The sequence below is a fragment of the Hermetia illucens genome, chromosome 4, assembly GCF_905115235.1.
Source record: "Hermetia illucens chromosome 4, iHerIll2.2.curated.20191125, whole genome shotgun sequence".
Lineage (NCBI taxonomy): Eukaryota > Metazoa > Arthropoda > Insecta > Diptera > Stratiomyidae > Hermetia > Hermetia illucens.
The window spans coordinates 119637011-119664505 of record NC_051852.1 but is presented as its reverse complement, the minus strand read 5'-3'; the positions used below and the strand labels follow the sequence as shown (position 1 = coordinate 119664505).

The following is a 27495-nucleotide window of genomic DNA, read 5'->3' as shown; positions in this document are numbered from 1 at the left end:
TGTACATTTATATAGCCTTGGGATCCTTATCATTTATTTTAAATTTAAATACAAATTAGTATACTATAAATAAAGGTCCTTTATCTACTAGTTCTTTCCTCGATGGCTGCCAATATGGTTTCTAGACGTTTTCCCTTTGTCTCCGGAAGATAAATCAAAACGAATGCAGCTCCAGCAAAGCAGCATATTGCAAATATGAACATACAGCCATGGATACCGAATAACACCATTAGAATTGGCACATACTGTAAGTGAAAGCATGAATACATGATAAGCTTTAGTGACCAGGGGGACCCCCACTAGAAGAAAGTAGAAAACGAGTCCAGCTAATGAAAATATCATACCTTAACACTTATAAAGGCAAATATCCAAAACATGATCATACAAAATGAAACTGTTATGGCACGGATTTTCGGAGGGACTATTTCCGCCAATACTACATAGGGCAATGTCAACACACCCAAGGATGCAACAAATATTATAGCTGCGAAGCTTACGATTGGAATCCAAGTCAGAGCTTCAACGTTAAATCCAAGCATTTTACAGTAGCTGTACAAGCCTAGGCAAACTTCTCCGCAACCAGTTCCCACAGCCGAAACTGTTAATAGAACCTGAAACATAAAGATATTGTAAACCATTCTCTCCGCAGAGTCCGCCTCTCTACCCTTCGACCCGCTCGCTCTACAAGAAGAGTAGAAACATACGATCCTACTATCAAAATAACTCCCACAATGATTGCTGAAACATTGGGACTTAGGGATGACCCAGACTCCTCAAATAGTGTTGCTGTGTAACTGATTATCGCGAAACCTCCACAAAATTGGTTCAGAGCCATCAACGACACGCCTATGAGGATAACACGCCTTGCCACTGGGTTACCTGTTGTAAGTAGCAATAATAACAATTTATTTGCTCCTAATTAATATGTCATACAAAAATCACTCCAGCTGAGCGGCTCTTCGTCACTCTTCGTAGTATCGTCCATGTGTTCGCATTTGATTTGCTCCATTTCTGCCTTAAAGACATCTGGAGGCTGCGAAATTTTTCTCAGATTTCTGAAGTAGCGAAGAGAGTGTTCAGCTTCCTAAAAAAACTTAATCTTTCAAAATCTTTGAGAGTCTTTTCCGTAATCATCAATTACCTCTTCTTTCCTGGACTTTATCAGATAAATGGGTGTTTCAGGTAAAAATATGAATAACACAAAATAGAGTAACGTCAGAGCTATAAAAATGTAGGGGCTGGTGTTGTAACTCATAAAGTTGCCTAAAACGTAGGCGGACAGTGTTCCAATGTTGGCACAGAAGGCAAAACAAGCCCCGAGTGAGCCACGTATTCTGAAATGTGAAATATACAATTAATATTTTTTTAGATAATTTTTAGTAATGAGAAGTATTTTAAAAAGTACTCAAAGATCTGAATGATATCAGTGCCGAAATTATGATGTAACAAAGAAGAAACAAGTTGGAGACGGAAATTTTTAGGATAAAAAAATCATATAATATCTAAAGTAACAAACTACATACACGTCTTATATAGTATTTTAGGTAAGAATGTACTAGTCCAGACCCCTCATTGATATATACCTACGAGCCCTTCACGTTAACGCAACGCATAATTAGGTCTTACATAAGAGGTCTTAAAAAGACACCATGCGCCCATAATGTTACGTGGAAATTATCTCAACCAGTTCTTTTATTTTTGCTTGTGGTACAAAGAAAAACAAAAATATTGGCCTTACAAGGTGGATTTTTGCAAAAGGAGGAACCCGCTGGATAATGGCACTCAATGAAGAGTTATCCGGCTCCTCCAAGTCCAATCTGCAGACTAAGTGAATTCTTGGAGATGCCATCCCAACTTCTACGTCATATTTGGTCTTTTACCACTTCTCCCAACTTCTACGTCATATTTGGTCTTTTACCACTTGCTCCACCTTCCCGATAGTCCATTTTCTACTGACAATATACGTGCAACGTTTCTAATTGCTGGAAACATAAATGCAAGTGCTTTGCTAACCAAAGCACGTGGCCACATGGTCAGTCTAACCCAATTAAGACGAAAAATTGCTGGGAACAATTGCAATAATACAGTGCAAAGTTGAAGCCATGAAAGTACGAGTTTTGAACTATCAAAACCACAAACGAAATCTTTTCATCCAGTACCTTCATCGATCAAGCGATAACTTCAATGGATGCCAGTAAGTTAACTTTTCTGGCTATAGGAATAGAGTTTAAGATATCGTGGCGTATTTTAAACTATCCTCATTAAAATAAAAACAGACAACAGTAGGAGTTACCATACCATATTCCCGTGTAGAGTTGCCAAATCTCCCATCAGGCACGTCCCTTCGTGCGGACAAGGGAAGACCCTGTGGATGCGTTATGGGTATGCACATGCACGTATCAGGAGATGTGCCCGAGTAACAACGAAGATCTGCTGCCGGTGATTTCCCCAATAGTGTAAGTTGTAAAACGACAGTAGGGACCCCATTAGAATAAAGTTGAAGTCAACCGCGATAGCAGCAACCGCAAGGAAGCAAACTACTACCAGAGATCCTTCTCATGAAAGTGAACGTTGGAAGATCTTTTTTCGAGAGATGCTCCGCACTGCCAAGCCGGAAGACACTACGATAGCCCCCTACGCGGGGGACTTAAGCCGACGGCATAATTTTTTAAAATAGCGCGTGCTCAGAGACAGTCGAGAGCATGCTGGATGCGAAGCAGTTGCCTCCGACTCGAACCCAAATGTATCCTAACAAAATGCTACATGTGATGACTCACGAACGACATAGAGGAATCTATAATGTATTTCTATGGGTATGTAGCCAGAATATACCCAGGGCAAGACAGAAGCACTTTACGTTACAAGTATGACAAGCCTGCACAAAACTTCAGCACTTGAGTTTCTGGAGAATGCCATTTTCTCTGGAAGAACCACGGGCATGCGGGAAAAAGATACGACACGAGGCGGTGCCAGGTCTTCAAATTAGAACTACAGAAAGCGAAAATAAATCAACTAGCGTGGATTCCGCAAGCGAATATCCAGAAACCATGAACCTTGAAACTCTCCGCCAGTAAGTGATTCTTACACGTCTCCAGATATACTGTAATAAAAATTTTAAATGTCAACATATTTATGACTAGATATAATATCAAATCAATGAAATAACACTTCCAATTCAGTCTCTGTACATTCAGTCTTAATATCAAAAACGGTATAAGAAAATAACGAGCAACTTTAGTAATAGTCTTTTTCCGCACTTGTAGGAGACTGACCGATGGAGCCTTTTTTGATTATAATATTTTTTTAATGATCGCGCTGATGTGTTCCGTGTCGCGGTTGGGAACAGAAGAGACCGACTTATTTCCATGCGGTCCTTACTGTCCCAACCAACGGCACTTTTTTACCGCTGGCTCTCCACTTCCCCGGTGCGTTCTGAAAACGCGTGAGTGGAGAGTTTCCACGTTCAGCGCCATCTACCCGTCCGCATCCGCAACATCCGAAATAAATTTCGAATGCTGCAGATCCTGCCGCGCCACATCACTCCGCCCCCAGACGAAACCTAGGGGGTTTCGGCGACGGATCCCCGAACTTCGTTCGCCGTTAATCCACAAAGCGGACACGACGTTGCTTCGGGGCGCACACGGGTTTCAGCCTGGCCAAAGAGACCGCCTTTTTGTGACCACCGATCTCGAGCTGGAAGAAATGTTCTCCCCTCTCGAGAACGCGGTACGGGCCCTCATATGGAGGCTGCAGCGGCTTCCGGACGGCATCCGTCCTGATCAGCACGTGCGTGCACGTGTCCAGTTCCTTGGGCGAACAAGCAGGTATGGACGAGTGTCGAGTGGGCGGTGGCGCTTTGATGCGTCGGAGATTGTCCCTCAGCAGACGCACCAACCCCGACTCCGTGAGACCCGATCTCTTGTCGAAGACCGGATCGCTTGGGAGTCTTGGGTTCTCCCCGTAAACCAGCTCCGCGGGGCTGGCAGCAAATTCCTCTCGGCGGGTTGTTCGAAGGCCGAGTAGGACGAGAGGCAAGACTTGAGTCCAGGACGGGTCGTCGCGTGCCATAATGGCGGCTTTCAGCGTCCGGTGCCAACGTTCTAGCATCCCATTGGACTGCGGGTGGTATGCAGTAGTCCGCTGGCGTTTAAAACCCAGGAGTTTGCCTAACTCGGAGAAAAGGGTGGACTCAAATTGCATTCCCTGGTCAGTGATGATCACTGCAGGGACGCCAAAGCGAGGTATCCACTCTCGGCAGAGGGCTTCGGCACAAGATTGCGCCGTAATGTCTTTCAGAGGTATTGCCTCAGGCCACCGCGTGAACCTGTCGATGATTGTGAGGCAATACTTGTAACCGTGCGAGTCTCGCAAAGGCCCTATTATGTCGAGGTGTATGGTGTGGAAACGCTTGGTAGTGCGGGGGAATGAGCCCACTTCTTTCCTTACATGCCTGGAGACTTTACACTTCTGGCATGCGATGCACTCTCTGGCCCAGGAATTGATATCCTTGTTCATGGAGGGCCAGAAGTATTTTCCGGTGACTAACCGGTTTGTTGTCCTGATGCCGGGATGCGCCAAGTCGTGAACTGCGTGGAACACTTCCTTGCGAAATGTGGCCGGAATGTATGGCCGAGGTCCCTTTTCCGAGTCTTCGCAGCAGAGCGAGAGGTTTGAGCCGAAGATGGGCAACTCCCGAAGTTTGTATTTGGGGTTGGACCTGAGGCTCTGAAGTGCTGCGTCATCCACTTGCGCCTTGGCAATAGCCGAGAAATCGAGTGAGGCGGGGATGTTAACTTCGGAGACACGAGACAAAGCGTCAGCAACAATGTTGTCCTTCCCGGACACGTGCTGGATGTCTGACGTGAACTGGCTTATGAAGCTCAGGTGTCGAAGCTGACGAGGGGACGCTTTGTCGGGCTTCTGTTTCAAAGCGAACGTGAGAGGCTTATGGTCCGTGAACACTGTGAACGGCCTGCCTTCTAGGGAGAAACGGAAGTATTTAATGGACAGGTATGCGGCGAGCAGTTCGCGATCGTAGGTGCTGTAGTTCCGTTGAGCGGGATTCAACTGCTTCGAGAAGAAGCTCAACGGCTGCCAAACTTGGTCCACCTTTTGGTGAAGGGCAGCACCTACTGCGATGTCAGAGGCATCAACAAAAACGGCTAGGGGTGCATCTTGATGAGGAAATGCCAAAAGTGTAGCATCAGCCAGTTGCTGTCTGGATTTATTGAACGCGCAGACAGCCTCTTCAGACCACACAATCTCTCGTGTGTCTTTTGTTTTGGGGCCAGACAAGTACGCGTTCAAAACGGACTGGTGATGGGCGGCCTTGGGCAGGAAACGACGGTAAAAGTTTAGCATGCCCAAGAACCTCCTCAACTCCCTCACTGTTTTTGGACGCGGGAAGCTTGTTATTGCTTGCACCTTGTCTGGGTCGGGCTGTATTCCTTCAGAGGAAATGGAGTGGCCGAGGAATCTCACCTGTTTTTGAAGGAATTTGCACTTCTCAACGTTTAAGACTAAACCGGCCTCAAGGAGACGTTGAAAAATGCACTCGAGATGGGCTAAGTGCTCAGACTCAGTAGAAGAAGCGACCAAAACATCATCCAAATAGACGAAACAGAAATCGAGGTTTCGCAGGACTGAGTGAATGAACCTTTGAAAGGTTTGCGCCGCATTGCACAATCCGAAAGTCATTCGGGTGAACTCGAAGAGTCCAAAGGGTGTGCATATTGCCGTCTTTGGAATGTCTTCAGGAGCTACTGGGATTTGGTGGTATGCCTTGGCTAAGTCCAAGGTCGAAAAGATGCGGCAATTCGCGAGGTGATGCGCAAAGTCGTGGATGAGTGGAATCGGATATCGGTCAGGAACAGTCTGTGCGTTTAGCCTTCTGTAATCCCCACAGGGACGCCATTCGCCATTTGGCTTAGGGACCATATGTAAAGGGGAAGACCAACAGCTGTTTGAGGGCCTGCAGATACCCTGTTGAACAAGTTGTTCAAATTCTTTCCGCGCGATAGCCAGTTTCTGGGGTGGTAGAGGACGCACCTTTGAGAAAATCGGGGAACCAGTAGTATTTATGTGGTGCTGCACATTGTGCTTTACTGGTTTCGAGAGACTACACTCGGTAGTTATCTGGCTGAACTTTTGGAGGAGTGTCCGAACACGAGAGTCGGAGATGTCCTCCAAAAGAACGGAAAGGTTATTGTCAGCGTGAGATACCATTTGGCCCGACGAATTTAGTTTGGTTGTGGGGTCTATAAGGGACTTATGTTGCAAGTCCACCAGCAACCCATAGTGACACAAGAAGTCTGCGCCTAATATGGGGAAGCTGACATCCGCCAGGATGAAACGCCACGGAAACGTCCTACGCAAGCCAAGACTCACGTTCACTTGCCTGTACCCGTATGTATTGATGCGGGATGAATTTGCTGCCGCCAGTTTGAGGGGTTGTGGATATAGTCGATGATGCTGGGGTACGGGAAGAACCGAAACCTCCGCACCCGTGTCGACGAGGTAGTTGCGCCTGCTGAGGGGGTCGAAAATAGTTAGGCGACGTGGCGCTGCGCTCTGGGTGGCCGTCGCCAAGACCCCCCGCGGACCTAGTTTTTTGTGGTAGGCGCGAATTTGCAAGGTAGCGTACATCTTGTCGCTTTATCTCCGAAGTTACGATGATACCAGCAAATACCCTGGTCCGCAGGCTGTCTTGACGACCTGCTACCCGAACGCCCTTTTCGTGTGGCAGACCGTGAGCGAGCTCGCGGCCTGGCACTCGAACGCTGAGCGTCCAACGTCGCCCGCATTTCGGCCACGCTGGCAGTTAAGGCCGCGATCTCGCGCCGTAAGTCGCCGACCTCATCCGACGGTGGTTGAACGGCCGCTATGGTTGGGCGAACGTACACCTCCTGTACTTGATCGGCCGTTGCTGCTAGTTCCTCCAAGGAACCGGAGACGCAGGCTAGGATCGCCTGGGTGCCCTCCGGGAGCCGACGCAGCCAGAGCGACTTGATCAGGTCGTCGCCGATCTTGCTCCCACCCAATTGCCTCATTTCACGAAGCAATTGGCTGGGAGTTCGATCACCCAACGTTAAACCCGCCAGCAAGTGGTCTAATTTTGCCGACTCGCTTGCCGACAGGCGCCTGATCAACTCGCTCTTGAGCTGAGCGTACGATGCCGACTTCACCACGTCGGACACCAGAAGTATGGACTCTTCGTCCAGGCCGACCACCGCGTAGTTGAAACGGGTCGCGTCCGATGTGATACCGGACATTTGGAACTGTGCTTCCAAATGCACGAACCACAGCTCGGGGTTCCGACGCCAAAACGGAGGAACGCGTACGGCGAGGGCGGTCACTTGTGGGTCCGATGGGCCTGCCGCGTCTTTATTGTCAAACGACATTTTCCTACCGAGAAGTACGAGATTGTGATGCAGACGCGGTGAGTTTATACTGAAACGCGGTGAAATTTACACCGACACGGCAGGCCGTACCCACAAATGCACGCACGAAACGAGAAAAAAGAAAACGACGACCGAAGCGGACGCTCTCCAGCGCAGACCAAAAACACCGGGAAAACAGAGAACTTGCGACTTGAAACACCTCAACGCCGTCTCTTGCAGCGGCTTTAATTTTATTGATTTCCGTTTTTTTTTTTATTTAAATTAATTTGTTGTAACAATGTATGCACGAAATCACTTAATTTAGCAAATAGTAGTAAATGTAGTATAGTAGTAAATAGTAATTTAGTAAATGACCTAATTGTCCGCTGTGGTAGCGGTGGCTACGGCGTCTGCGGTGGCAACGATGGTGGCTATGTCTGAAGAGACGAGGACGACGATGATGATGATGATGAAAGTGTTGGCGGTCAGGTTGTTAGAGATGTCGATGCTGATGATGTAGAACTCTGCTGCTCTAGATACTTCGGCGGCTTCCAACAGTGTAGTTCCTGGGGACGTCCGTTTGCTGCACAATGACGACGGCAATGACGCGGCCACTGACGGCGAGGAGACCGGGCGGTTGTTTAACTTATCCTTTCCGAACGCTGCAGCGCCCAATTGCTCTGAACCTGATCGCGGGCTGGGCACGGACTCGGAACAGCTGCGAGCGACACAGCCACAATTCAAAGCGATAAGCAAAAATGTCTGGCGTTTACAGGAATTCAATGTGGAGATCTCGTCGACACTTTCTTTTTGTTGACGAACGTCGTCAGATTTTTACGCCCTTAATCCGCACACACACATTGGGAACACTTCTGAAGCGCGGATAGTATTTCCTGCAAAGATTGTCGGAATCTCGTGGCAATGATGGCTGGTCCGGTGTGTGAAAGGCGTTTGAAAGTTCTATTTCTGCCGTGTTGCTCGGACGAATTTTGTCGTCAATAGAACTTCACCAATGGCGGCGATGGCGGATAATTTGTTACTTGTTCTTTATCGGGGTCACCACTTTTGTAATAAAAATTTTAAATGTCAACATATTTATGACTAGATATAATATCAAATCAATGAAATAACACTTCCAATTCAGTCTCTGTACATTCAGTCTTAATATCAAAAACGGTATAAGAAAATAACGAACAACTTTAGTAATAGTCTTTTTCCGCACTTGTAGGAGACTGACCGATGGAGCCTTTTTTGATTATAATATTTTTTTAATGATCGCGCTGAAGTGTTCCGTGTCGCGGTTGGGAACAGAAGAGACCGACTTATTTCCATGCGGTCCTTACTGTCCCAACCAACGGCACTTTTTTACCGCTGGCTCTCCACTTCCCCGGTGCGTTCTGAAAACGCGTGAGTGGAGAGTTTCCACGTTCAGCGCCATCTACCCGTCCGCATCCGCAACATCCGAAATAAATTTCGAATGCTGCAGATCCTGCCGCGCCACAATACGATGTGAGCTTAGTTTCGTGTCCATTTCGTAACACTCATAAAAACCGATGAAAATATGCAAAATAAGATGACATCCCAATAGAATGCACCTCGTCCCTCGGTTTTGTTCGATTCCCTTATGTATTTGCTGGCAGAAAAGGAAAAGGAGCCGATGGTTCTTCTTGATTTGTTAATAGAAGACTTAATCTCAACGAAGTAGCTAAGTTATATTTACATCCCTCGGATGGCCTTGTAGATGGTGTGCGCCGATGCTGCTCGATTACCTTATTCATCGGCGAGGAACTTAGGTTACCAAATTTATTTACTGCCGAAAGCTCAAGCAAAGCTGGTACGATACTTGTGGTCTATTTATCATTTATTAAACACAGTTGGCATACATGTAACCTCGTCTTACTTCCTAACCGAGTCATGGACCTTGTCTGACGGGTGATCACACTTCTCCCATTTGTACTAGTGGGCAGAACATCGAAAGCATTGAACAGTTTGTATATTTCGTTGTTTCTGCCGAATGGTGGCACCGATCTTGATTTCAGTGGCTGTATTACACTGAATTCGATTTCATAGTTTTGTTGAAAATCTGGAAATGCAAATATTTCAACGCTAACATCAAATTGAAGCGTTTCTTGCAAATGTTTTTTGTGCTATTACATGGGGGTAGCACATGGAAGGTGACCTCCATTGTCATTGAAAACCTCCAAGCCTTCATCAATATTTGTCTACGCGTGTTATCCTGGTGTTTTGATAAGATACAATTTCGAACGAAAAACCTGATCGGCAATGGAACAGATACCCAAAGACGTGTTGATCAGACGCAAGTGGCAGTGACAGTAGCGCACACATTAAGAAAAGGCGACAACTCCACTGCGAGCTATGCCATGCAATCCAAAGGATAACTGACAAGTGCATCGCCTCAGAAACACATGGCACAGAACAGTGGAGGAGGAATGGAATCTTCTTGGGAAGGGCCGAAAGGTAGTGAAACTCACTTCAGCCCTTCCAATTTAAGAGTAATTGGCAACCATATAACAACTAGATATTAGTATTGAAGTGCTTACATTTCCAGACTTTGGACAAAACACCGAAGGCCAAGGCAACATTGTTATGGGTCGAAAGGCAAAAACTATTGCACTTCAAATTCACTAAGCAAAGAGAGTAAGAGCACAAACTAGCAGATACTCTTTTTTGAGTCATCAATTATCCTTGCATATTCCATGTATACAGAATAGTTGATTTAGATCTGTGGTGATCTCCAAAGTGACGGTCCGTTGGGTAGTTATCACTCCTATCACAAAGATGAACCCTACTCCAATGGAAATGTCAGTTAATGAAGTATTTGGGTGCCGCAAGGTTTAAAATCGAAGCCTATCTAACCCTTGAACCCTTTTGCACACACGTCCAGCTTGTTGAAAACCGTTGCAGCAGAGAAGGGCGTAGATGAATTAATCGGCTAACGGCGCCTTCCTAACGTTTTCCCTTCATAATATGTTTAGTGCTTTATATTTTACATGAATTTACATAAACACTCGAACCCAATGATTCACCGAACAACAGTCAGCGAACCTCATATTTATAATCACTAGTGATCATAGTGGAAACTGGAGCAACCTTTTGCCAGTGAGTAATTCCCCCTTGAGATAACCCTAATCCCCTGATATAAGATGCGCGCTTAATGATTTATTCATTTTATAGCCCTGATAAGGGATGATTGAGTTTTATCAAGAAATACTCTTCAAGTTTGAGTTTTTGAGTTTGAGAGTTTGAAGTAGATGAGGTCCCAATAGAATACATTTCATCCTTCTGTTACTTTCTGATGTCCCTTGTCTTTGCTAAATGCCAACGCAAGACAACATTTTTTTCTCCTCAAAACAACAGTTTATTCATAAATAGTTGACATTACATTTGAAATATGCTTAATCTAACGGAGAACTTAATCTAAAGTCTAACGTAAGGAACTTAAGCTAATAAAGCTAAGATGAAGAAAATGTACGACCTTGCAGGAAAGAATAAAAAAAAAACTCCAATCGTTGTTATGATGTAATTTAACAACGCGTTTTGTTTAAATAAGAGGACATTTCGGGCATGACAATGCTGACCTGTATAAGGAACTACACTACCTTCCCTTTCGAATAGGCGATTGTCACAAATATAAGGAATGAAGAATTGCGAGAATTGATTTTTGTGGAGGAATTTTCCTAGCCGTTTTCAATCCCCATGCACTCGGCGGGTTGAAGTGTAACAGACATCGAGTATCTATTATAGTCATGAAAACATCAATGTGAGTCGGTTGGAGGGGTAGAATCATAAGATACCTGATTGGGGATGTTCTTCGCACCATCGTCAATTTTATATATGTCGATATAATGCCAGAGGATTTATCTTTGTTTGTTGCGAAACGAAAACCCAAAAGTGATCAAAGGTATATTTCACTGCTTATAGCGGAAAATTTTGACGTTTTGTGAGGTTAGTTTGTTGGGCCGGTTGATGGTTTGTAATGACCTGAAGGCGCCCTTTACACAGGTTAATGCCTTGTTGACTTGCTTAACGGTGGAGACAGGAATTGACTAGATTTTCAGCAATAGGTTCTTGGTGTCAAAAGTCATTTCCAGAATAATCTTCATTCTGTTTTCAAGAAGGACGATTATCCGATATTTTCAAAAATTAAGGTCAAGTTTCCACTTGATAAAGTTCCCTGTAAAGTTCGTTCAAAGACAATGTACAATATCCTCCAACGAGATGTAAATGATGAAGTCATCAGCAACAGAAATTTTTTGATTGGAGTGCGGTTGGAAGCTGTCTGTGGGATATTGACCTCAAATAGCCAAGCAAGAGCTTCGGAAAAGACAGAGTGATCGTGGGTCTCGCGCAAAATTATTTTATGGCGTCGATAGCTGCTGCTGAGATTTTACTTGAGATTATTGCCTATTTTTGTTGAGAATGCTGGGAATCTTGTGTCCACACCTACTTGATGACGAACCCGAGAAAGAGGAGTCCGAGGACCGCAAGAGAGGAAATAAGTTGCTTGAAATAATAAAACTTGTTTTTCCTAGTCCTCCTTGTTAGCACTGATGAAGAGAACAAGTGGTTCCCGAAATATCAGGATTTGCAAAATAAGAGTCAACTTCAAAATAATTTGTACTCATTCCGTGTTTGCGATTACATATAAATGGAGCGATTACCATCTGTCGTTACTTCCGGTCACGCTGCTCCCAGGGCAGAGATCTGATGCATCTGATGAGTTGCCTCTGCCCTGGACGAAACCGTCAGTCAACTTTTTTGAATTACTGCCTACCTAGGAAGCTAAAGGTTAGCTTACAGAGGTGCAAGTGAAACTTAATGGAGTTTTTTTAGTTTGTAGGCAAATAGGTACTGTAGCACGAAGCTACTTTGTAATTGGCCCCGAACGAGTCATCGTTTTTAAGAATAAGAAGAGCGTATTGAACCGAGTGACCTGTGAAGCTGACGAATTGGAAGTTCGGAGAGTAAATAACAAAATTTCGTTGTCAGAAAAAGTTGATTAGTGAAATCGAGTCAAGAAATCTGGTTGAGGAAAAGGTGTTGAGAAAATCCACTATGATTGGGAGACACAGTGGATAAGATTTGACGGAGACGATTAATGCATTAATTTCAGCTTGAAAACTTTGATAAAGCAGGCGATGTGAAAAATCATGCGTTTTGAGAAGATGGTTCACAAGGAAGTCTGCTTTTCGGGAGGGAAATCTTTGTGACAGCATGTTTGCTAAACCGTGGGATGACTTTACGCATTTCTCTGCATATGGGTTTAATTCTATATTAAACAGGCGACAGGGTGGAAATCATCCTTCAGATAGAAATACTGCCGGGAATATCTACCTTCGCCGTAGGTAATTGAGATTGCGTTCCAGCATGCTTACTGGATTGCTGCAGTGAATTGACAACTGGATAGTGTTTGTGGTTTCGGAAGTGCCTTAGGTCCTCATCACTCTTTTGTGTGAAGTAGGTACGATCAACGCAACGAATTATCAGAGACATTGTTTTCTGCGATGAGTATATAGGGTATAAGTAAATAGTTCTGCTCTTTCCGGAAGGGTCCTTGTTAGTGGAGTAGTCCTCTTTGTTTTTGAGGAAAATCTGCTTATTCTTAACCAGAAACTTCACAGTTACAAAGATTGAAAATTATTGCCAGAGAATTTCTCATTCCTCTATGGATTCTACAATCTCTATACGTTCTCCAATCACCATTGGACAAAATGCAGCACTTATCTATTTCCAAGATATCTGTTGTTGCTTTCACGGTGCTGTGCCCATCTTCATCGTTGCATTTACAGTAACTGCCCTGGTTGCGATGTCTAATGAACTTATGATCCCTACGGCTGCTGATGAGCCTACGCGGCGGTGAACTGGTGGATGTCTTCAAGCTCGATCCACCTAAATTGATCGGGCAGTCCCCGGCCCAGCTCCTACACGAACATGTTCTTGTCGGGAACCTTTCCTAATTTACACCAAGTTTGTCCATGATAGTGTCATCACAATCGTGTCTTGATTCTGACTCTGGAAATATTGTCGTTGTTGACATACTTCGACACTTCGATCGCGATACACTCACACATACTTAAAGCACTAATACTGTTCACTACACTGGCGTCATCGCAACTATACTTCTATGGAATTTATTTATGTCGCGACTGGATTGAGAAGGACATTTCATTTGTTTGGAAACCCACCCGATTTTCTTTCCGCAATCAGAGGTCAACACGAATTTTGGGCCTTATACATCTACCAATTCTTCTCTTGTAGTCGTTGGGTAAGGAATTGTCCTAATGAACCCGAAATAATTTCAGGATTAGCTGTCATTTCAAATTCCTTGTGCTCCAGTTAAGATCGCCGGAACGTACTATCCAGTGTTCGCACACCACTCGGGCCATAGTTTTAGCAGTGGCTCTTTTACAGTTTTTCTTTACAAGAATAGCTTAACGCATTGCTTTACTTTGGAGGTCTTATTATATCCAGCGCAACATGCTCCCTATACTAGCTCACAATGAACACTCCTAATGGTGATATTGATATTCCATAATGGTTTATGATAGGCTCAAAATTATCTCTGAGAAGGTTGAGTCTATTGAAATTTCCGAAGATAGCAAATGTGAAATTCTCATGGAGGTACGCTCGGGTTCTAGATTTATTAGAGTAGGAGGCGCCAACGATTTCCACCTAGTAGAGCTTTATATTAGGGTTTTACTACCGCCTTTTGATGACTGTGTCGCCTTTTGTGCAGCTGTCTCTGGGCAATAGGATTTACCACTTGACTTCCGGAAGAACGTCTGCTCTATCCGACTAAGGATATCTTCTAGCGAAACCGTTTAGCCATAAGTTTCACCACTCTTCTGAGCAGTATCTAATCAAGCATACGATACCTCTTGTTTCGCAGCAGCTCGGTGGAATCATTCTTCAAGATACTACTCCACAGTCTAAGAAATCAATTTTTAGTTGCAGCACCCATACGACACCTCTCCCTATACTTTGTTGATCAGGGTTTCTAAACCTATGATGGAAATACCAAAATTCCTCGCAGAATGGTGGTCAAGATGTTACTTGCCCTCAGCCTTTCGAATTGGGGCGGGACCGGGTTCTCGAGCCCCTCACGAGTTTAAGACTGCTAATTCCCCTTTGAAACTTTACTGTCTCACATTGCATAAGCAGTATTTTCAATAGGACAGAATATACAGCCGGAGAAATTTGGATGACTTCCTTGATTTTGTCTATGCAAGACTGTTTAAATCGATATAGTTGATAACCATTCATATTTCTTGTAATCTTCTTGAAAGTAACTGGATACAAGACAGACGCAGAAGATCATTTTTCATCAGCGTCCTTTTCAGTTGCACATCAGACGGCAAAAATGTGAAAGTTTGCGCATCCACTGTACTGGCTTTCTAAAATTTTTTCTCTGAATCAACATAAATTTCAATCAATGCAGCCCTCAGAGCCGAGGAAAGAGATTTTTAACAAATGATGTATTCCTCTCTCCCAGATTTTAAACGGAAGGACCAAGCTATGAAAAAAAAACACAATTACCTGTCTTCTGATATCTCGTTAACATATAAAGGTACTAAGATAAAAATCGCGCCAGCAGAGATTCCTCCCATTACACGTGAGATGATCAAATGCAAGAAATTTTTTGCGAACACAATGAACAGCCAACTCAACTGAAAACAGAAATAATTTTCGGATTAGCAAAGGAGTTAAATTGTTTGTGAACTTGGATTAGAGTTCAAAGCAACTCCTTACCAACTGAGGAATAACAGCAACAAGCATGGAAATTTTTCGGCCGAATCTGTCGGACGTCCAACCAAAAAGGAGAGTACCACAAAGCGCGCCAATACATATTACTGATCCTACCCATGATACTTCAGACGTTGTAAGTGGGCCTCCTTCCAGAGGCGAATCTTTTGACTGTAACAGTAAGAGAGCTGCTGATGGCCATCCAATAAATGCTCCAAAGCAAATCGTCAAAAGATTAACTGAAAGAAAAGATACAATTTATGAGGTTTGGGGGAAAGATAAACAAAAACAGAAGAAATCAAGAAATCAAATATAGAGACTTCGGGTGTCTTAACTATGGATTCCGTCTTCAACGCAAATATAATAGGAAAGGCAGGCTTAAAACTGGAAAAGTAGAATATTATAAAAGAACAATCTTTTTTGGTCTCCCACGCTATCTATTCCCTACAATTCGCCTCACTTTTTCGTCAACAAGCTAGATGAGGATCAATCCATCGGCATTTCCCATGACTTAGTCATTTGTATGGGATATCAGTGAAGTTTTGATTTATAAAGCTCAACAGAATGTAAGTTTTACTGCATTTTTTTTAACACACGTTAAAGTTACTAAATAACATGTAAAAACCTAAAGTATCTAACATCCGTTCCATCTAAATGAAACAGCTAACAAACCGGCGAACAAGCATATGTCACCAGACACTTGGCAGAGGATAAATTAGGTATGACCACACCTGATCGACCAAAACCTTCCAGTTATTTAGATTGTTTAAAATTTTGCTCCCATTGGAAATAATAGTGTACGCTTTCCCTAGTAAAAACAAGTCGGGAAACCGGAAAATATAATATTAATTTAATTTGAGCAGATGTCATGTCCACGGATCACCATTATTTTCTTCAAATTTTTAGATTTGTTAGTTTCTCAAAACAGGTTTTGGAAATAATTGATCTCGGAACTGTCGATAGAAAGAGCGATTCCACACTCGACCATGAGTCAGCTGACATCACATTACATGATAGAGCTAAACTTGGAAAATAACATCATTCGGTTTTTAATCCAAAGGATATACCTTGGTGCAACGTCGGAGGCCAAAAGCCTATCAAGCAGTGATACTTTTTCGTCTCTCCCGTGAATAGCGCAAGTCAAAGGCGCTTATCTGCTGCCTTTGGTCAGGGGAATCTTCAGTAGTCTTTTGAATCCTAAATTCATTAGCAGTAGCTTGGATTTGAAGGTCTTGTTCTGAAAGATTACTTTGGACCAGGGATAAAGGCCAAGACAGCCTTGAATTAAGAACCACAACGACAAACCTATCCGACGGTTTATATATTGAAAGCTAATCCTTCATCTGAATTGGATCTACGAAGTCCAGACTTTAATATACAATTGCCATCCATTGCGAGCAAGTGAATATGGCATTTGTGATGGGCTACTTCGAAAAAAGGAAAATGGAGAGGAGGGTTCTGCATATCGATGAAGTTTACTCACGCTGAAAAAAACTATACGGTGACTGAGCAGGAGGGTCTGATAATAGGAAAGGCAGTTAAAAGTTTTTAAGCGTTTCTTTGTGGGTCCTTAAAATTGCATTGATATCCATACAATGCATCGGAAAGGCAACCAATACCTAATGCCCCCCTCGTATGTAATTACCACACGACATGGGTGCTTTGGAATCAAACGAGGACAACGAGTAGCACACTCAGATGCAAGATTGGTAGCACCTATAAAGGAAAATTCCACAAAACTTCCAGATGAGTTTTTGTGCAGGTAAAATAACCGAGGTGATTACCCGCCCTCACAATCACCCCCTAAGTGCCTATGGAGAGCTGGCAAAACTTTAGGTTGTTGGTTCCACTGGCCTAAAATGGTTTCAATTTAAGTGTGTGCTATTCAACAACCTTCTAAGAAAAAATATAGAGACAAGAGACAAGAGACAAACGGAACCAATACGTACTTCCGTCAGCCCAAATCAGAGGAATAGAGTTATCGAATGCAAAACATATCTGGATTGGAGCGTCAGACCGTAATGTTGTCTGTGGGCAAATCATGTTGACTCATCAAAATTCCTGCGCCTATTTCCATCTAGAAAAAGCTGTTCAAACGAAATATGAGCTCAACGAGAATATGAATAACAAAACCGAACAGCCCTGACCGGGAGTCATTACCCTTCACTTCGGTTCAGGGTAAACATAGTTAACTATCCAAATTTATCGAGTGCATAAACGACACGTGCCAAGCCATGAACAACACGAACACGGTGAGGGCTATTAGAGTCCTTTATAACAGACTGCAGAGGGAAGACCGAGCTTCCAAGGAGAGTTGAAACCAACTTCCTTATCAGTATCACCACCCCTCCAAATGAAACTTTGCCGTATCCGGAAAAAGAGAACGAAACTAAGGATTCAGAAACCAGATGCCCAAACTACAAGTTTCGGAAAACACAGTACAACCCAAGCCATCTGATAACGGGTAGACTAAGAGCACCGACTGAAAATCCGCAAAGTACGCAAAAATGTGAACTCGTCCAAACGCAATTATTATCTCCGGCATCATCCACGTGAGTACTCAAAAAGTTCAAAGATGATAATTATCATTGGTATGACAATTGCTTATACGTCCGTAGTGTGGTGAATTCAGGTGAGACAAAAATGTCTTCGCTGTAAACTAGCCACAATACAAAACGCTGTGTGTCTGGGTATTGCCGGAGCCCTAAGCACGAGATCTAGTTCAGCTTTATATGCATTACTCAATTTGCAGCCCATGGATATGTTTATTCAAAGCACTGATATGAGGGCAGCTCATAGACTAATTAGCTTAGATCTATCGGAAAACAATGGGCATGGGGGCACAGAGCATTGGAAGAGTTATTGGCAAAACTGAATCCAGTTCAACAATACCTTCCGATTCTCGGATCTCCATTACATTGGCAGTAGATATGAAATTATCTTGAAAGAAAGAGGAAACTGGGAAGTCTCACAAGGATGCGTGTTGGGATATACGGCAGTGTTCTACACAGATCGCACAAAAATAGAACAGGGTTCAGGAACTTTTCCTTTAGGACAATATGCAACGGTTTTTCAGACTGAAGTGTTATTGTCATTTTTTGTTTGTCCCTTGGACCTGGCAAGCTAACAATCAAAACTAGACCTGATACTACTCACGAAGTGAACCAACAGGACTGATGGAAGCACTTAGCCTATGTTGCCAGAAACACACTACCGTTTATGGCCAAAGACAGCTAAATACAACTTTATTAAGTTTGATTCCCTTTTAGTTAGCCGACACACTTGCAAACAAGTAAGTGGCAAAGCCTACCCGAACAGACTGGACACGTGTTGCAAGCTTAACAGGTATTAGTCATTAATGTTTTAGGGTTATGAATGTTTAGTCGTTATTGAGTTGATAATACTTAAGTGGGTGGTTGAGGTCCGGAAAACCAAAATTCAGTACTCCTTCGAGTGAACTAAAAGGTTCTTTGCTCCTTCCATATGAACGGCCCGGAAGAAAGCCGGTAGCAACTTGACGCATGAACACATAGAGGCTGCTCGGTAGTTTAAAGGTGTCTGACACCGTGTAGATCAGGTACTTCTCCGCGACTCTACTAACCATTGCGAACCATTGGAACGCCGAGGGATAATGATAGATCAATGCAAGAAACAGAACGTGGATGGTAGGAAATGCCATGCCGCGATGAAACTGAAACTCCTTAAAGAAATATATCAATCATACAAGGATCTCAACTCAAAAAGATTTGTTGAAGTTTAAAGAACTTATTATACCATCTACACTTAACCCGAGACCCGGAAGCTGTACGCGTAGTCTTTGGTTGAATAATGGGTAAAGCAGCGTGAATGTTACGGAAAAATGGTCCTTTGACGAGTGATATCGCCAAAAAGTGATTCTCCCACTCTCTATAGGAGTGTTCCTGAGTTGCATTCAGAACCGCTACAGGGGAAGATTCGATCAAACTTGTGGGCCTAGAACCCAGATCCTTACGAACATCTTCATGGGTGAGTTCATTTAATGGGTGCCCCTTATGCGCCGGCTACCGTAGAACTTTTAAAGACGTAGAAAGGAGGTCAGGTGATGCGATAGCGTGGCTTGTTTCAGTAATCTACAAGAATGGAGAGAGTAATGATAGCCACCTTCTCCTCACCCATCCTGAAAGCCACCTTGGTGGCCTGAAACACGGCAAAAAGTTCAGCCGCCAAAACCGAACTGACATCCAAAGAAAGACGTGAGACTTGCGTCCCATCCGGACCAACCACACCATAGGTAGACCCACCACCCATGAACGTAGCATCAGACGTTAAGACGATAAAATCCCTTGATTTGAGTCCCTCCACCGCCCTGCCACACGCAGCTGGGCTCTGCTACAGACCTCCAGACAAATTAGTTGAAAAATTAATCAACCTGCCTGCCATTACGGTTTTAAGAATAATGGAATTCAAGTGGTCTCTGACCGAACACGTCCTAGTTATCACCCTAGCTAAAAAGGTGATAGACTTGACATGCGCAAGGGTAAGATTATTAATTCTAATGAGCAGGCATCTTACCTTGCTTCTCTTGAAGGATATAGATTGGTATTGTGATGATTGGTGCGCCCAATCTTCGGAATTCATCAACAAACGCATTTACCTGCCTTTTCAAACATTTTGTAGTCGACACCCAATCGTCTCCAGTGGCCAAAATGATCGTCTGCATATTGGAAGATTTCAATACTATCAGAGCATTTATTATGCAGGGGTGTTGTATATTTATTAAATAACATTGGACTTAAAACGCATCCTTGGGGAATGCCATTTCAAACTTGAACGCTATTCAGCCCTAGTTGTAGGCGCTGATTGGACATTAACCTTGGCACCCATAAAACAATCTCAGCAGAAAAGCGGAAATTTGACATTATCTCGCTGAACCAGATCAACCTTCACATAAGCGTTCTTCACATCCCGCACCACAGCCAAAACCTGCTGACCTTTACCTTTTGCTATCGAAATGTGTAAGAGGATATCATTGATGCAAGCAGACGTAGATTTGCCAGCCAGATAGGCATATCAGTTAGGCAGGACTTTGTATTCATCAATCAAATTATTGATACGAACCTTGATCATGGAATTAAGCAGTTTGGCAAACACATTAATGGGAGGAATAGGGTGGTAACTGGTCAAAAGTTTTGGATCCATCTTTTGATCTTTTTGGGATGGGTACCACCCGAATAATAGACCAGTCTTCAGGAGTACTCAACCTGCACCAGGTGAGGTTAAGCCCCTGTAGCAGTACAGGAAATGTTTCCGGCGCCAACCAGCATACATGTTGATAAGAGATATTATCCGTACCAGGCGCAGTGAGATATCTAAGGATATCCGGATATCCGGAAGGGAGGGGGAAGAAGGACTGTACTGCCAAACCAGAAAATCCAGGAAACGTTGCCAGTGTTCAGGCTGGGGTTAAGTACAGAGATTTCAGCAGGGTTAGTGGTAATAACTTTGGTAGTTTTTGGGGCGTTGACAGGAAACTCATCCGTCACCATACAATTCCCCACAATAGCCATTGGCTCACTGAGTGAAACTTAAAAGCTGGGTAAGAAGCAAAATCCTCCAAGGCAGTCTGGATAAACCTTCCTTTGTCCGGGCGTTAGAGTCGGATCAGAAGCCTATCTAGTTTTTGGGCTATTTGCTACCACTTTGACTTTAACCACCTTTTTAAGGTTTTGTGTGAAACAAAACCTTATTAGAATCGAGACGGTGTCTGTCTGTCCGTCTGTCCGTCTGTCTGTCTGTCTGTCTGTCTGTCTGTCTGTCTGTCTGTCTGTCACACCCGATTTATTCGGAAACGGCTGGACCGATTGTCACGAAAATCAGTGAGAGTATGTAATCTGGTGATCCCTTTACATGCAGTAAGTGGCGCCATCTTGTATTAAGTTTAAGGGGGGGCTCCCCATACATGTGAATGAAGGGTGCAAATTTTTTTTTCGCAGAATGTAGCCATGTGGGGTATCAAATGAAAGGCCCCAATTAGTACTTTTCGAAACTGGTGCAATATTTGATATTAGGTGAAACATGGAGGAGTGAGCGCTCAAAATATGACCCCCAAAAAGTGTAACAGGTCTCGTTCTCAGAACCTATCCAACCGAAAAATCTGAAAAAAATCACAGTGGTGCATCTCTACGAAATCTAGGCCTCAAAATATATCCGGTTCCGACATCTGCACAAATAAAGTTAATAATAGTATATTTCCACATTTTAGAAATTTACCCGGCACCCCTCTTATGTTCATCCCAGAAGTACAAAATTCGGCATGCGTGTAATGAAGAACATAATGCACAATTTGGTCAAATTTGAAGAAAATCCAATTATTATTAACAAAGTTATAGGAGGTGAAACTTTACAATTTTTTGTGAATTTCGTGCACTCTACAACCTGCATGACGTCATCATCACATATCAATTCGTCAATACCACAACGAAATAAGTTCTTGTGAATTGGGTCGCAGAGAATTATTTTGTTTTAGTTTTTTTAATTATTTGCCAGCCAGACATGTGTGCATGTAGGTATATAATATATGCGTGCTAATGAACTTTGTAGGTAGTGCCTAATTCAAATAGATATAAGAAGTAAATCCGAAATATGGGTACGATCAATTTATATCCGTGCATATATGTGTACAGTATTCGGAAATAGGCAGTTTGTTTGTTTAGCGTGAGCGTAATATCTATGGCTGTAATATGTACGTATGTCCCATAGTTTGGAAAAATATGAAGGATTATGTTGGATTTGTAGCTAAATACGGATAGAAAAATATGCGTTGAAATTTCTTACATAAGATGAACACAAAACCTTTATATCCGAAGCACGAGCTTCCGGTATTCCGACTTGTTTCTCTCTTAAAATTCCTTAGGACACCAGCATCAAAAACAGAATTAAGGCAGGCTGGAATCAGATTATCAACAGTTACCTTGGAGAAAGCCTCATAGGCCCTTACATTAACGGTAAAATCTACTGCAAAAAACATGCGGTTAACGGAACTTCACCACGCCAAACAAAGAGGTTTCACAACGGAAAAAACCACACCAGAGAGAAGAACGGGACTACCGCACCAAACTGCTAAAAAACCACGCAAGCACGCCACGACCGAAATCTCAAAAGAGAGACGCACAAAACGAGCAACGGAGAAAAACCAAACAAACGCGAAAAACAACCTCCAAAAAATATCCGCGCGCTACGACGTCACCCAAAAAAAGTAGAAAACTCTATGGGGTTTAATGGCTAATAAAACTGCAACTGCACTCATTGATTAGCGAGATTAACAAGCGGTTAAAGTGCAGGCCCATTGTACTCTGCGGTGATAGCCAGGCTGCACTGAGTTCGTTGAGTAATTATTTGATCATGTCGAAAACCGTTCAGAAATATAGAAACCGATTTAACTATGTTTCTAGATTCAATACGAAACAACTGCACTGAGTACCTGGTCACTGTGGTGTAGAGGAAAATTCTGGATGCCTTAGCTAAACAGGGTTCAAATTACCCAACGCCGGGACTGGGACCAGCAATTGGATCATCGGTAGCATTGGCTAATGCTGCCTCGAAAAACTGAGAACAAGCTTCCCACAATAACAGGTGGCAGATCCTAAATGCTGCTAGACACACCAAACTTTTTCCGACAGAGCCGAGCATACTTCAAAATTGACCTTGTCGAAAAGCAGGAAGACTTGCGGAAGTGTTTTAGGCATTCTGACTGGCCATAATTCACTAGCTGGACATATGTTAAGAATAACAATAGTACGAGATGTAATGTGCCGCTCCTGTAATGAGCAGGCGGGATCCACGGAGCATTTTCTATGTGAATGCCCCGACTGTGGACGCATCAGACATCAGATCTTCAGTGGTGATGTCCTCCAGTTGCGATGGGTAGCATCACATCCACGAACGGACATGCTGGGATACATGAACGCATCTGGGATATTTCGCTAGACAGAGGAGTCGAGTACAATCAGCCACTACGGTGGGAGTGGCCAGAGGCTATGCTTGTCCCCCACCTCAAATACACATACACACACACACAAGTCGGCAATGCTAAAATTTCGTTTCCCGACATTCGATGAATCCCCAGCAATAAGGTTTGAAAACGCCATAAAAAAGCTGAAAAACTTCAACTTCTAACCCACAAATTGATATATTTTGCGAGGAATTGCAAATGCTGGAAATAAAATTTGAACACGTTTCCCATACAAGTGGTGCTTCTAAACTGGCTTTAAACTCGTTCTCGATCGTCGTTTATTTTTCCTTTTTCAACCGTCATCATCCTTGTCCTAATATTCAAATCAATTTTATGCAAAGCACTACAGAACTATAGCGATATTAGCCGAATTGAACGGCAGTTGAACAGTCAACTAGACTCTGCTCGAATTCTGTAGAATTGAATCTAAATGTTGATCTTCATATGATGGAAAATTTTCCAGTTAGAGAATGTTTATCTTATCAGGACTATAAGCTACATCGTAAATTACTTCCCACCAATTACCAATTTTCCATTCATCTAGTTCGAAAGTTTAGTTGTTTTAACGAAAATGAACTTCGCCGGAATGTAGGATAAAATTTCAAGGTAAATCTATGGAGTCAAAATCGCAATATCCAACGATTTACTACACATTCCACATAGATGGACAACAAGTTTATTAGTGAGATGCATTCATGCGAAATTCATCCTCAAAGTACTGAATACCTAGTTTACGGCCAGGACCAAGCTGTTTCCATTGTACCTTGAGTGGTCCTACCTCCTGGCCAGCGAAGGCAAATACACGAGTAATAGCTTAAAGATAGTTTAGAAACCAATTATGCGAGGATTACTCAGAAGCTGGAGAAGCCAATTACATGGAATCTTCTGAAGCACAGTTGTTCCACTTTATGCATAGACTTCATATTTTTAGGCACATTCACAATATTCACATTATATCCAATAGCATTTTAAACATTTGAAATTAGTTTCCGAGGCGTATAATTGGCAATTTGCCTAAACTACATTAATATCAATTATTCATACTAACCGCACACCGTGGCATAGCATTGGTACTTCGAGGTGTTTCTCGTCATCTTGCAGGACACTTATGATATCCGAAGTGTTTAAAAGGATCTTAGGATGTTACCTTGATTTCAAAGAAGCTATGATTCAGTAATTAACCGCAACGACTCACTACATCCCACTTCTCGGTTACTATCAATTTGAATTACGAGCGACAAACCACTGACCACAGTAATTAATCTGGCGCTTTATATAAGCTCGCCCAGTCAAACTCTCGATCTCGTATTTATTTTATCTATCTAAAATTAAATAAATGTTTAAGAATAAAATACTCTCGTGAAATTTTATTTTTGGAAAGTAATTGTCTAAATAAAGGGTAAGATATGTTGCAACGTCAGCTGATTCGTTTACGTGCGGAGATTAGGGGAACTTTCTTCAATATTTTGTTTAGAACTGAGAGGTCCTGGGGGTCCTGGGAAATCCGCTTCCAAAGTTTCTTCAGATACAATATTAATACTGCAAGGCAAGGAATTATGTACGTGTCTTGAAAATTTCTAACATACTTAAAAAGGTTGTTATGACTAATTATTTGATTATTCAAATTTGCTTGTGGCATATGTTGGAGTTCAAAGAACCAATAACTTCAGTACTTTAAGCAATCTTTTTCATAAATACTTTGACTGTGACCACGGACACCAAACTCAAAAACAGAAACTTTGAAGAACACAGAATACAAAAAACATCTGCTACGTTAATCGATACAACAAGTAAGGAATACTAATGCCCGAATCACATGATGCTGGCTCGTATACCAGGTGCTGTGCTGGCCACCAAACTGAATACCATGGAACAGACAAGCAACTAAACTTAATTTGCTGAATAAAATTAACAATTGAGGTCATACTTTCGTTAAAGTAAAGGAAAATTTTCCGTTTACTTCTTCGATAAACCGTCAGTTTAGCTGTTTCAGTTGGTGAGGGTCATCGCATTTTAATATCAGTTTATTTCAAAGATCGAAATACTAAATAAACGAAGAAATAGAAGGTTTAGCCCGACATCTAGCCGAAATGAGAAGATTGCTTAGTGACATCTATTTATTTCTTCAGTGTCAGTGAAGTTCGCTTATCAGCGATAACGGCCTTATAAAAAGCAGAAGTAATGCAATTTTAAAAGTTCATCAAAAATTAATATAGTTTCCGATATCTGGGCACAATTTAAGCTTTTCTCAAACGAAATGCGAAATTTTCCACATTTTTTTAAACTGAATTCAACAATTTAGACTTTGGTCCGATCCAATTTGACTCCTCAACTCATTATAATTTAATAATTTCATAATATCCCCTATTTACACTGAGTGAAGTAAAAAGATGATATGAAAACAGTTGCTTATTCGCAAACCTCAATGTTACTAATAGCTAGTTATTTAAAAGATAGTTATTTTAAAAGATCCCCTTGGAATGTGTTACTATGGATTTTTACCCACGATAAAACCTGTGAAACGCCTGCTAAACCAACACCAACAGCTCCACAACCAAACCCTATCTCCATCTTCACGTCTCCCTCACCAATGTGCGAGTCCATGTAAAAGCAGCAGGATCACTCTCGAGACCATTCAGCATCAACAACGGTCTAGTACAAGGAGATGCCCTATCATGTGTCCTCTTTAACCTGGCCCTGGAGGAAATGATTCGCGATGCTGATGTGAAGGCGAGAGGCAGCATCCTCTTCAAATCCACCCAACTACTGGCCTATGCTGACGATATTGACATTATCAGAAGAACAACCTGAGATGTACAGATCGAGCAGGCGGCGCGAGATCTCGGACTGCACATCAATGAAGGCAAGACGAAGTATATGATAGCAGCGGCAGCGCCAAAAACAAAAAAACGAACAACATCAAATCGCACTGGCCCAACACAAACAATAAAGATAGGAAACTACAACTTTGAGACCGTTGAAAATTTATACCAGGCATTACCATGAATCCGCGCACGGTTGTTGGTAGCCAATAGAGCCTACTTGAGCTTACAAATACTGTTTCGCTCAAAACGCCTCACCATAGGGTCAAAGCTCTTACTGTACAAGACTATGATCTTGCCAGTCCTCATGTATTCCTCGGAGACTTGGGTTCTTAGCAAGAAGAATTGCGAACTCTTGGCCGCGTTCGAGAGAAGAATCCTCCGAAGTATTATTGGCCCCCTACATGAGGATGGACGAGTCCGTAGTCTACATAACGACGAAATCTATGAGTGATACCATGACCGTCCGGCTGTTGATAAAATCCGGCTCAATAGGTTACGGTGGGCGGGTCGCTTAATCCGTATAGATGATGATGATCCTACCCGGAAAGTCTATAACGGCAATATCTATGGTAGAAAAAGAAGACAAGACATACCCTGGCTGAGATGGAACAATGGCGTAGGCCAGGACGCCAGAGATATTGTCTGAGGTAATCTAATACTTAAACGCTTAAGCCCACCAGAGAAGAAACGTCTACAACTAAGGCTGGACAGCGTTCAAGTTGGAAATGGCACTCCCCAAGGATGCGTTTTAAGCCCAATGCTGTTTAATGTACAACCCCGCATAATAAATGCTCTGACAACATTGAAATCTTCCAATATGCGGACGATTTCCTCATTTTGGCCACTTGAAACGATTGGTTGTCTACTTCCAAATGTTTGCAAAGGCAGGCAAATGCGTTTGTTGATGAACCCCGAAGATTGGGCCTGCCAACTTAACCAAATTCCAATCTATATCATCTGCTCATTAAAATTAATAATCTTGCCCTTGACCATGTCAAATCCATCACATTCTTAGCTAGGGTGATAACGAGTGTGTGTTCGGTCGGCGGCCACCTGAACTCCATTATACTTAAAACCGTAATGACAGGCAGGTTGATTAATTTTTCAACGTAAGAACATCAATCTCTATAGATCTCTGGTACAGAGTATGCTACTGCATCCACTATGACTCCGCCAAAATACTTTGAAGACAAACTCAACTCAATATCTACTTGTATCCTGAGAAAATACTTGGGGCTGTCCAGAACCAACTCATTGCACCAGATTGTTGATGAATGTCTCATGTTTTTCCTTGGATGTCAGTTCGGTTTTGGGTGCTGAGCTCTATGCCGTGCTTCAGGCCATTAAGGTGGCTTTCATGATGGGTGAGGAGCGGGTTGCTATCATTACAGACTCTCTCCATACTTGTAAATTACTCAAACAAACTACGCCATCGCATCACCTAGTTGGCAAAATACAATACATGCTCTAGCTTCCGACCCTTTTTTTAAGTCTCTAAAAGTTCTATGGTGCCCGGTACATGCGGGGCACCCATTAA

General features: G+C 42.8%; 1 protein-coding gene across 1 annotated transcript; it reads right to left on the bottom strand.

Moving 5' to 3' along the window:
• LOC119656123 (facilitated trehalose transporter Tret1-like) lies at positions 1 to 24463 on the bottom strand. Its single transcript, XM_038062450.1, has 8 exons — positions 24182 to 24463; positions 15150 to 15382; positions 14937 to 15067; positions 1142 to 1334; positions 934 to 1084; positions 665 to 879; positions 345 to 611; positions 1 to 245 (listed from the first exon to the last, which is right to left on the bottom strand). The coding sequence occupies exons 1-8, from the start codon at positions 24225 to 24227 to the stop codon at positions 81 to 83; spliced, it is 1401 nt and encodes a 466-aa protein (XP_037918378.1). The 5' UTR covers positions 24228 to 24463; the 3' UTR covers positions 1 to 80.
• Between the last annotated feature and the right edge of the window lie 3032 nt (positions 24464 to 27495).

Excerpts from the sequence above, each read along its gene's own strand:
- LOC119656123 (XM_038062450.1), bottom strand. The coding sequence starts at position 24,227 with ATGACGAGAAACACCTCGAAGTACCAATGCTATGCCACGGTGTGCG. Across the intron at positions 1,335-14,936 it reads AACGAGATATCAGAAGACAG|AATACGTGGCTCACTCGGGG; the intron begins GTAATTGTGTTT and ends TTCACATTTCAG. Across the intron at positions 880-933 it reads GCTCAGCTGGAGTGATTTTT|GTAACCCAGTGGCAAGGCGT; the intron begins GTATGACATATT and ends TACTTACAACAG.